At 37.8% G+C, this 12,999-nt stretch overlaps 1 protein-coding gene across 1 annotated transcript; it reads left to right on the forward strand.

The window, feature by feature from the left end:
• The first annotated feature begins 506 nt into the window (after window positions 1–506).
• Window positions 507–1,523, forward strand: LOC130906478 (gap junction alpha-3 protein-like). Its single transcript, XM_057820856.1, has one exon. It carries the CDS (start codon window positions 507–509, stop codon window positions 1,521–1,523), a length of 1,017 nt encoding a protein of 338 aa, XP_057676839.1.
• The last annotated feature ends 11,476 nt before the right edge of the window (window positions 1,524–12,999 follow it).

Here is a 12,999-nt window from a genome sequence, read left to right on the forward strand (position 1 = left end):
GCCCCCCTCTGGAGCCAGGCTTGGAGGTGGGGTTTGAAGGCGAGCGTCTAGTGGCCGCCTGTCCCTGTCCCCGAAAAGGCACTGTGGCTTCTCCTTCCCATCAGCTCACCACCTGTGGGGTGGGCCAAAGGGGTCAGATGCGTAGGGAGTTGGGCTCAGCCAAAGGCGAGGGCCTTGGCGTTTGACCCCGAGCTGCAGAAGCTAACTCTTGAAGCATGGAATGTCAAGAAAACATGCCCCCAAATCTCCCCAAATAAACATGAAGTGACCTGATAGATCTGCATCTACCACAGTAAAGCCCCTTAGAAATTTCTCCAGAAATTGCAGTTTCTAGTTATTTTGCTGTCATCATTTTTACTATTACTACTGTTTTTCTTCCCTTTGTTGTATTATTTCCTTTATAACTGGTCAAAATAAAAATCAATCAAATCGTAAACACTTGCCACTTGCTTGTCTCAACCCAGGTGGTCCTGTCACTGAAGCAGAAGGTCAATCGCTGAGTCAACATGGGAGACTGGAACCTGTTAGGCAAGCTGCTGGAGAGCGCGCAGGAGCACTCCACCGTGGTGGGCAAAGTATGGCTGACGGTCCTGTTCATCTTCCGTATCCTGGTGCTGGGGTCGGCGGCGGAGAAGGTGTGGGGAGACGAGCAGTCGGGCTTCACTTGCGACACCAAGCAGCCCGGTTGTCAGAACGTGTGCTACGACAAGACCTTCCCCATCTCCCACATCCGCTTTTGGGTGATGCAGATCATCTTTGTGTCAACGCCCACTCTCATTTACCTGGGCCACATCCTCCATCTGGTGCGCATGGAGGAGAAGTTGAAAGAGAAGGAGAAAGAACTGGCTCTGCAGAGCGAAAAGCAGCAGGAGACCCTCGGCAGTGGGGCCAAAAAGCCCGTCAAGCCCATCAAAGACAACCAAGGTCACGTCCACTTAAGGGGAGCCCTACTTCGGACTTACGTCTTCAGCATTGTCTTCAAGACTCTTTTCGAAGTGGCTTTCATCGTCGCGCAGTACTTCTTGTACGGTTTTGAGCTCAAGCCAATGTACACGTGCGACCGTTGGCCCTGCCCCAACGTGGTCAACTGCTACATTTCCAGACCCACTGAGAAGACGGTCTTCATCCTCTTCATGCTGGCCGTGGCCTGCGTTTCTCTGCTGCTCAACCTGGTAGAAATGTATCATCTGGGCTTCACCAAATGCCACCAGGGCCTACGTTACAGACGTTCGAAAGCAGTCAAAGACCCCGTGAAAGCCGTCATCCCGTTCGTCCCGGACTACGGCTATTTCCCGGGGCGTCCCGCGGGACCCGAGCCCTTTCCGGTGGTCGCCCGGTCGGATCCTCCCTACAGCCCGTACAGCAGCAAAGTGATGTACAAGCAGAACAGAGACAACATGGCCGCAGAGAGGAAAAGTAAAAGTGACGGAGAAGAGAGGTTGCCCACGGAAAGCCAGCGGAAAAGCAGCCAGTCCAGCAAAATCAGCAACAACAGGAGTAGGATAGATGACCTGAGAGTATAGACACTTTTTTTTTTTAAATGCAACAATAACAAAACAAAAATCATGATGCGATAAGTAGTTATTGGACAACACATCTGCCTCCTGGGAGTTTTTCCCTGAGATGACATGGGTTTTCCCTAAGTCCACCAGCTTCCTCCTACATTCCAAAAACATGCAGTTCATTTGCAGTTTGTCAAGTGGAAATCAAATATGACCTTAAAAGGACTATCTGGGATTTTTAGAGGTAGTTTAAAAGTCTATGGTAACCAGGGGCGTCACTAGGTTTTAAGAACATGGGCGCTTAGCCCCAAGGAGATGCACAGGATGTAAGTGAATGTAGCATACATGCACAAAACTTCACAAACAGCTAACAAAGAGTGATAATTTATTAATTATTATTATTAATCATTATTATTGTTGTTGTTGATTCATGGTATTTTTTAATACAGTACAGTCCCTGACAAAAGTCTTGTCGCTTATCCATTTTGTAGAAACAATTGCTAATAACCTGACTTTTAATTATTTAATTGGTTTCAGAAATGGCTAATATGAACGCTAAGACCCAAATGATGTTGAATGTGCAAAAATATATTTGTTTCACTGAAAAAAGATTTATCATTTAATGAAGACGTAAAGGTCAAATTTTGGCGAGACAAAAGTTTTGTCGCCTACAGAAAGTAGTGTGAAAATTGAACAAAAAAATGTGCTTCAAATACAAAAATGTTACATAACATAATCGAATTAAGTAGTGGTGCTGTGAGATCCAAATTTAATATTTTGTATGACTTCCATGGGCTTGAAGGACTGCATCCATGCGGTTCGGCAAGGATACATACAATTTATTGATGAAGTCATCAGGAACACCAAAGAAAGCAGTCTTGCATACCTCCCAGAGTTCATCAACATTCTTGGGTTTCTACTTCCATGCTTCCTTTTTCATCCTGTTCATGTCTGGTGACTGGGCTGGCCAGTCCTGGAGGATCTTGAGCTTCTTTGCCTTGAGGAACTTTGAGGTAGAGATTGAAGTATGCGATGGAGCACCATCCTGCTGCAGAATTTGTCCCTTTTTATGGTTAGGAATATAAGAGATAGCTAAGATTTGTTGATATTTCAGACTATTTATGCTGCCTTCCACCCTGCAGATCTCTCGCACACCCCCATACTGGATGTAACCCAAGACCATGATTTTGCCACCACCAAACTGCACTGTTTTCTGAGTGAATCTCAGATCCATGTGGGCGCCAGTAGGTCTCCTGCAATATTTGCGGCGACTGTGGTGTAATTCAATGGACGATTCATCTGAAAAATCCAACTTTTGCCACAAAACAGTGAAGTTTGGTTGTGGCAAAATCATAGTCTGGGGTGACATCCAGTATGGAGGTGTGCAAGAGATCTGCAGGGTAGAAAGCAACATAAATAGTCTGAAATATCAACAAATCTTAGCTGCCTCTTACATTCTTAACCATAAAAAGGGACAAATTCTGCAGCAGGATGGTGCTCCATCGCATACTTCAATCTCTACCTCAAAGTTCCTCAAGGCAAAGAAGCTCAAGATCCTCCAGGACTGGCCAGCTCAGTCACCAGACATGAACAGGATGAAAGAGGAAGCATGGAAGGCGAAACCCAAGAATGTTGATGAACTCTGGGAGGCATGCAAGACTGCTTTCTTTGGTTAAATGATCAATCTTTTTTCAGTGAAACAAATATATTTTTGTACATTCAACATCGTTTGGGAGGGTCTTAGCTATCATGTGAGCCATTTCTGACACCGATTGAATAATTAAAAGTCAGGTTATTAGCAATTGTTTCTACAAAATGGATAAGCGACAAGACTTGTCAGGGACTGTATAAGACGCTACTTTTTTTCTTCATTGTCAGGGACTGCAGACCAACAGGAAAAAAATGGCTACAATTGCAAGTTACTTGGTATATGGAAGCGTCAAAGAATGCCGTCTGTTTTTAAGGTTGGCAAATCAGTCTATTATTCTGTTGTGACTCAGATGCTGTAGCTAGTCTTTTTCAAATGACATGACTGCCATTTTCCGACCCTTCAAGATACATTAAACAACAATGAGTTGTATAATATATTGTATATACACATATATGTATGTATGGCGGAAAACACAGACAAGACTGAAAAAGCAGTTTCTGCTCTTGCACCCCTCTTTAAAATAAACTGCTGTATTTTAAGCCAAAAGATCTGTTGTGTTTGATAGAACAATATGTCTATGTGCTGCCATAGCAGATTCATGGCGCATTAATATATATTTTTCATTTGTCCATTTTACTCTGGAGACACCCATTTACAGACGTCGCGCAACCGCTTTTGTTTCAAGCCAGCCATAAAAAGAAGGTAAGTATATTTATTATTCAAAATATCTGTAATTTTTAGTTTAGAATCATTAATTGATGTCTAATATTTAGTTTAAAAAATATATATAATCAAAGAATTACCCACTCGCATATTTTAATCTTTTAAACAAATTACGTCGCAATAAAAAAAATAATGTCTGTAAATAGGTCACAGATATCTACCTCATAGCTATCGCTTAGTTGTATTTTTTTTTGTGTTACTGTCGCATTTTCCCCATTATTTTAGATGATAAAAATCGATCCAAACAAAGAAAAATTGAGAAAAAAAACCCCCACACACTTAAAAGGGTAAATATTTGAAAAAGAAAATCTCGACCACTCCTTGATGTCTGCGATTTCTGCATCGCGACCCTGTTATCATGTTTCACCCAAAAAATCCAGCTGTGGCCATTCACAGCTGTGTCTTGACAGTCAGTGATACATACTACATGGAGTTTTTGGATCGAAACGAGGTAAGTACGCGATAATAGCTCATTAAAGTCATGGCGTCTGTAATTCTGCTCTCATGTGCTCGCGCCTACAGATAGGGTTTTGCTGTTTAAAAAATAATATTTAAAAAAAAAAAGCCCTCCTGTTCAAAAAAAAGTTGGCTAAATTTGGACCCTCAGAGCGGAACTTCAAGTCACCTGAATGTTTTCCGCCATATATATGTTATATATATATATATATATATATATATATATATATATATATATATATATATATATATATATATATATGTATGTATATATGTATGTATATATATATATATGTATATATATATATATATACATATATATATGTATATATATATATATACATATATATATATATATATATATATATATATATATATATATATATATATATATATATATATATATATATAAATTAATCCCGTCAAAATATTTGACGCCATTAACGCACATGCCCCGCTCAAACAGATTAAAATGACAGCAGAGTGTCATTTCCACTTGTTACTTGTGTTTTTTTGGTGTTTTGCCACCCTCTGCTGGCGCTTGGGTGCGACTGATTTTATGGGTTTCAGCACCATAATTATTATTGACATCAACAATGGCGAGCTACTAGTTTATTTTTTGATAGAAAATTCTACAAACTATATTAAAACAAAAACATTAAGAGGGGTTTTAATATAAAATTTTTATAACTTGTACTACCATTTACCTTTTAAGAACTACAAGTCTTTTTATCCATGGATAGCTTTAACAGAATGTTAATAATGTTAATGCCATCTTGTTGATTTATTGTTATAATAAACAAATACAGTCCTTATGTACAGTATTTTGAATGTATAGATCCGTCTTGTGACTTCTCTTTCCATTCCAACAACAATTTCCAGAAAAATATGGCATTTTTTAGAGATGGTTTGAATTGCGATTAATTACAAATAATTCATTTTTAAGCTGTGAGTAACTCGATTAAAACATTTAATCGTTTGACAGCCCTATATATATATATATATATATATATATATATATATATATATATATATATATATATATATACAGTGCCTTGCAAAAGTATTCGGCCCCCTTGAACCTTGCAACCTTTCGCCACATTTCAGGCTTCAAACATAAAGATATAAAATTTTAATTTTTTGTCAAGAATCAACAACAAGTGGGACACAATCGTGAAGTGGAACAAAATTTATTGGATAATTTAAACTTTTTTAACAAATAAAAAACTGAAAAGTGGGGCGTGCAATATTATTCGGCCCCCTTGCGTTAATACTTTGTAGCGCCACCTTTTGCTCCAATTACATCACAGAGCAGGTGCATTTATACGGAGACTTGATTACACACAGGTGGATTCTATTTATCATCATCGGTCATTTAGGACAACATTGGATCATTCAGAGATCCTCACTGAACATCTGGGGTGAAAAGTAGGGCGTGTAATATTATTCGGCCCCCTTGCGTTAAGACTTTGTAGCGCCACCTTTTGCTCCAATTACAGCTGCAAGTCGCTTGGGGTATGTTTCTATCAGTTTTGCACATCGAGAGACCTACATTCTTGCCCATTCTTCCTTGCAAAACAGCTCGAGCTCAGTGAAGTTGGATGGAGAGTGTTTGTGAACAGCAGTCTTCAGCTCTTTCCACAGATTCTCCATTGGATTCAGGTCTGGACTTTGACTTGGCCATTCTAACACCTGGATACATTTATTTTTGAACCATTCCATTGTAGATTTGGCTTTGTTTTGGATCATTGTCCTGTTGGAAGAGAAATCTCCGTCCCAGTCTCAGGTCTTGTGCAGATACCAACAGGTTTTCTTCCAGAATGTTCCTTTATTTGGCTGCATCCATCTTCCCATCAATTTTAACCATCTTCCCTGTCCCTGCTGAAGAAAAGCAGGCCCAAACTATGATGCTGCCACCACCATGTTTGACAGTGGGGATGGTGTGTTCAGGGTGATGAGCTGTGTTGCTTTTACGCCAAACATATCGTTTTGCATTGTGGCCAAAAAGTTCCCAATTTTGGTTTCATCTGACCAGAGCACCTTCTTCCACATGTTTGGTGTGTCTCCCAGGTGGCTTGTGGCAAACTTTAAACGAGACTTTTTATGGATATCTTTGAGAAATGGCTTTCTTCTTGCCACTCTTCCATAAAGGCCAGATTTGCGCAGTGTACAACTGATTGTTGTCCTATGGACAGACTCTCCCACCTCAGCTGTAGATCTCTGCAGTTCATCCAGAGTGATCATGATATTGTGTTATTCTACAATATTGAATGTTTCTATGGTTACAATGTGTTTGGGGTGACATGAAGAGATGGATTGAGTCGGCTGCTGAAGGCGCAGTAGGTACAATACAGTGTGCCATTGGTTTTTCATTTGCGAAAAGGCTAGTCTAGACTATTCTAAGTAAAGATCATCAAGATAAATTCAACAAAGAACTGTTAACACAGCAAACCCCGCAGGCAGGATGAAGTCATTGGTTGCCATTTACATTGATAAAAGTTCGAAGCATTTGAACTGGGAGAGCTGACGACGACTGAAAACACTTTTGCAAGGAACAGTTTGGTAGACCGAAGATTGATAAATGTATGTTTGGATGAGTTTTTTATTGGCAACTGTAACCAATACAGCAAGGGCGTAGGTTTGATCTCAACATTGGTATGGACAATATAACAGAATAACCACTTATTGCTGGGGATGGGACATTAATAAGACCAAACAGATTAGGTGAACAGGGGTCAGGGATACATTTCTCACAAATAGGAGCCTAATTAATTGATAGGCTAAATAATCAACGCAAAATAAATCAATTGATTTATACTAACTTTCATATGTATGAGTTCAAGTGATGCATCATTCATTTCAAACCTTTGTTTTTAAAAACTACAAGAGAAACATTTTGAAAGCTTCCAGAATAAATATCTGGATTTTTTTTTTTCCTTGGCAAATTTAAATTAGATTAACTAGGGCTGTCAAAATTATCGCGTTAAAGGGCGGTCATAAATTTTTTAAAATTAATCTCGTTAAAATATTTGACGCATTTAACCCACATGCCCCACTCAAACAGATTAAAATGACAGCACAGTGTCATGTCCATTTGTTACTTATTGTCAGGGATTCGCGGGCAGACAGGGTGTGTGTGGACCCAATTGCAGGGAAACAAAAAAGGCAAGGCAGGTGGCGGTGCAAAAATGATTTAATTAAAGCCAACTAAAAACAAAGTACAAAACAAAAGCTGTGGTAATCAAAAGACAGCACTGAGGAACACAAAACTATCACCAACAAAAGACTGCTTTTCAAAAACTTACACGGAACACGAGGGCTTGGACAGGTCTTGACTTTGGTAGAGACATAGACATAGACAATGACGCAACAAGGAGTGACAAGAAACTGGGTCATTATATACGCAGACAAGGGGTAACGAGACGAGGAACAGCTGGGTAACACAGGTGGATGCAGATTGCAGGATACACTGGGAAAACACACACAGGTGAGAGCAATGGGTAATCACAGGGACAAGTCACACTAGGAGAAACCAAACACAAAACCTAACACTTATGTTTTTTGGTGTTTTGTCACTCTCTGCTGGCGCTTGGGTGCGACTGATTTTATGGGTTTCAGCACCATGAGCATTGTGTAATTATTGACATAAACAATGGCGAGCTACTAGTTTATTTTTTGTTTGAAAATTTTACAAATTTTATTAAAATGAAAACATTAAGAGGGGTTTTAATGAAAAAATTCGATAAATTGTACTAACATTTATCTTTTAAGAACTACAAGTCTTTCCATCCATGGATCGCTTTAACAGAATGTTAATGCCATCTTGTTGATTTATTGTTATAATAAACAAATACAGTACTAATATACAGTATGTTGAATGTATATATCCGTCTTGTGTCTTATCTTTCCATCCCAACAATAATTTAGCATCTAGCGTCGTGAATGGGTATAATGTCTAGACCCCGAATATAAGACGACCCCCACTTTTCCAGTCTTATTTCAATGCAAAAGAAAAAAAACACCGTCTTGTTTTCGGGCCAATACGGCATTCCTTTTAGTTTCATTATCGGAAACATGTTTTCTTCTCTAGAAGGCACTCATGCTCATTGGGCGAATAATGCTTCATTTTTGTAGGTTTTTTCTCTCATTGGAATTCAATGTCTTTTTTTCTAGTCTTTGGCTTAATGTGGTTATGTAATATGCCATAGTACAGTACCGTGGTACTTCTATTTATGAAGTTAATTGGTTCGAGGAACTTGTTTGTAAGTCGAAATGGTAGTACGTTTGGCATGATTTTCCCATAAAAATACATTATAATTCTATTAATTCGTTCAACAGCCCGAAAACTTACACTAAATACTAGGGTTGTTCCGATCATGTTTTTTTGCTCCCGATCCGATCCCGATCGTTTTAGTTTGAGTATCTGCCGATCCCGATACTTCCCGATCAGATTGCTTTTTTTTGCTCCCGATTCAATTCCAATCATTCCCGATTATTTTTCCCGATCATATACATTTTGGCAATGCATTAAGAAAAAAATGAATAAAACTCGGACGAATATATACATTCAACATACAGTATTTGTTTATTATGACAATAAATCCTCAAGATGGCATTTACATTATTAACATTCTTTCTGTGAGAGGGATCCACGGATAGAAAGACTTGTGACTTTGTATATTGTGACTAAATATTGCCATCTAGTGTATTTGTTGAGCTTTCAGTAAATGGTACTGTAGCCATGCCCAAATGCATGATGGGAAGTGGAACCATGACTGTGCGTAGTGCTTCCAATTGATATATCTTCTCTGCGTTGGCAAATAACATAAGGTGTTAAGATAAAGATCACTTGCTACCTTGCTTCCCCACATTGCTTCCCATGATATTTCTAATTGTAGGGAGAGGGATTGTAAGGTTTTAGCCTATTAAAAAAAGGCTCCAAAGACTGCCAAAGTTCACTCTACTCATTTCACGCTGCCTTTTATCTCTCTCTATATAGGTAAAACAGCGCCATTACAGATTGAGCGCGACAATGCGTGAGTGGGACGTGCAGCGCATGCATTAATTGCGTTAAATGTTTGAACGTGATACTTTTTTTTTTTTTTTTTAAATTACCGCCGTTATTGGGATAAATTCGATAACCCTACCTTAAGCCTAAACTGAATCTCTGGAAGAGTGTAACATATTATGTTTGTAACGTCAAATACAATTAGAAAACGATTTAATTAAAAAATATATATATTAAAAAAAGGCATGGCCGATATTTATTTGCCGATTCCGATACTTTGAAAATGACATGGTCGGATCAGAATCGATCGGGACGCCGATCGATCGGGACATCTGTACTAAATACTTAATAAATGCTGCTAGTACCATTACAAATTTTACATAGCAAAAGTTTTGAAACAGATCTGAATAAGGAAAAACATTGCAATAAAATAATGCAAACTGGTTAAACTTGAAAGTAGCTGAGATCTGACGTGACTGAACATCGCTTCAATGATATCTGGCGCCATCTAGCGTCGTGAATGGGTATAATGTCTAGACCGCGAATATAAGACGACCCACACTTTTTCAGTCTTATTTCAATGCAAAAAACACCGTCTTATATTCGGGTCAATACGGTATGTTTTGATTGAAACAACTTTTCTTACTGAAGCAACTGTTTTTTTCATTGAATAATAAAGACACAAATCTACCTCCGCCCAGGGGATACAATTTTTGACTGGGGTAAGGACATTAGCATGACACCGGCGGGCGTACCATATCAATGGATGACGATCTTGGCTAAAAGTATTGCCTAAGCAGCCTGATTTAGAATTCCCCTCAAGAATGATGGGAAAACAAAAGAACGCTTATTGTGAACTTCATTTAAGTTAATTTTATTGCGGACACTGCGTTTCGGGGTCATTAAAATGTTGTGCCCCCTCACCCCAAAAGTACTCCGCCTATGGAATAGATTCTAAAATAATGGCCAAATGTGCAGCCAAAGCTGAAGTGATGCCAAGACTTTAATCTGATGACAAGATGCTAGCTTTTAGCCTTGATTTAGGCAACTTGCGACAAATAGCGATTTCTGAATCCTCAAGCAAAAAAGATGGAAGCCGTATCAAGTCTAGCCTATATTTAGAAGGTTCAGCTTATTTATATTTCAAGTTAACTCATTGCCGTTGACGGCCATAGAATCTGGAACGATATCCATCGCTGTCAATGGCACTGGCAACCCAATAATTGTAAATCACAGAGATTTCAGGCTTGATACAACTTGGCTAAATATTCCCCACTTAGTTGATTTATGAGGGGAAATTCTCAAAGCGGTTTATTCCAAAAATAAGGTATTTTCTTTCTTTCCTCTTTTGAAAAAAAAAGCATCTCTTTCATAAAGCTTGCCAAACGGATCACGCGAAAGGTTTTGCTTGTCCTTTGTTTCGCAAAGGAAGATTTGACATGTGAAAAATGAAATGACGAACTAGACTGCGGTTAAAATAGGCGAGGTTGATTAAAAAATAGAAAAAAAGTTTGTGCTACACTGTTAAAAAAAATCTGTAGAATTTCCGGTAAAATACTGGCAGCTGTGGTTAAATATACGGTGACCAAGGGCGTAGGTTTGCATAGGGACGGGAGGGACATTACACAAACAACTTTTCAGGATGCTCAAATTGTCAACATCAAAATTTTAAGCGACCTTATCTGAATTTTACAATGAGTTCAGCTATAAAGGTAATTTAGATTGTCTCCCCTTGTGTTGTTAGGATGGAATTGACCCTATCGTTATTTAGTGAATTACGTTTATTTAGGGCTGTCAGACGATTAAAATTTTTAATCGAGTTAACTACAGCTTAAAAATGAATTAATCGTAATTAATCGCAATTCAAACCATCTATAAAATATGCCATATTTTTCTGTAAATTATTGCTGGAATGGAAAGATAAGACACAAGATGGATATATACATTCAATATAGGGTACATAAGGACTGTATTTGTTTATTATAACAATAAATCAACAAGAGGGCATTAACATTATTAACATTCTCTTAAAGTGATCCATGGATAGAAAGACTTGTAGTTCTTAAAAGATAAATGTTAGTACAAGTTATAGAAATTTTATATTAAAACCCCTCTTAATGTTTTTGTTTTAATGAAATTTGTAAAATTTTCAATCAAAAAAAAAAACTAGTAGCCCGCCATTGTTGATGTCAATAATGAGTTAATTACTGCTTAAAAATGAATTAATCGCAATTAATCGTTATTCAAACCATCTATAAAATATGCCATATTTTTCTGTAAATTATTGTTGGAATGAAAAGATAAGACACAAGATGGATATATACATTCAACATACGGTACATCAGTACTGTATTTGTTTATTATAACAATAAATCAACAAGATGGCATTAACATTATAAACATTCTGTTAAAGCGATCCATGGATAGAAAGACGTAGTTCTTAAAAGATAAATGTTAGTACAAGTTATAGAAATTCTGTATTAAAACCCCTCTTAATGTTTTCGTTTGAATAAAATTTGTAAAATTTTCAATCAAAAAATAAACTAGTAGCCCGCCATTGTTGATGTCAATAATGAGTTAATTACAGCTTAAAAATAAATTAATCGTAATTAATCGCAATTAATCGTAATTCAAACCATCTCTAAAATATGCCATATTTTTCTGTAAATTATTGTTGGAATGGAAAGATAAGACACAAGATGGATACAAACATTCAACATACGCTACATAAGGACTGTATTTGTATATTATAACAATAAATCAACAAGAGGGCATTAACATTATTAACATTCTCTTAAAGTGATCCATGGATAGAAAGACTTGTAGTTCTTAAAAGATAAATGTTAGTACAAGTTATAGAAATTTTATATTAAAACCCCTCTTAATGTTTTCGTTTTAATAAAATTTGAAAAATTGTCAATCAAAAAATAAACTAGTAGCTCGCCATTGTTGATGTCAATAATTACTTACACAATGCTCATGGGTGCTGAAGCTTATAAAATCAGTCGCACCCACGCGCCAGCAGAGGGCGGCAAAACTCCATAAAACACAATTAACAAGTTGGCATTTCACTGTACTGTCATTTAAATCTGTCTGAGCCGGGCATGTGCGTTAATTGCGTCAAATATTTTTATTAATTACCGACCCGTTAACGCCATAATTTTGACAGCCCTACTTTTATTATGTTCAGACTTATGTTCGCTTGCTGAATGTGACGCTCCATTTTTTTCCCCCTCAAACACACGTTCGATTGGCTGATGACTAGAACCCCTACTTTTACACAGTCCCGACAGAAATACATGTCAATATGCCGCCTCCTCCACCCCCTTTGAAGAGGAGGGATATTAGAATTTTTTTTCCGGCCAGCAGCAGCCACTGTAAGTAATTTTAAAAAATATGTCAATATTGTGGAGGTGGGGAACATGCCACTAATTTTGCTACTGAAAGTCCGACCTGAATCAGAATTAGCATAACATTAAACTGTGTGAACTTGCTAACTTGTGAAACTCGAGTAGAAAGCTGCCTAGAGGTGTCTTCCTGTATGTTTTCTACTGTCGACTTTAATTCATCTGTGTATTTTGTGCATGCACAAAAACACAACCACTGTAAATTTCCTTGAAATGAAGGAAGCATTTTGAAAAATTAGTTTCTCCCTATGA

This window comes from Corythoichthys intestinalis, chromosome 18, assembly GCF_030265065.1.
Source record: "Corythoichthys intestinalis isolate RoL2023-P3 chromosome 18, ASM3026506v1, whole genome shotgun sequence".
In the NCBI taxonomy this organism is placed as follows: Eukaryota; Metazoa; Chordata; class Actinopteri; order Syngnathiformes; family Syngnathidae; genus Corythoichthys; species Corythoichthys intestinalis.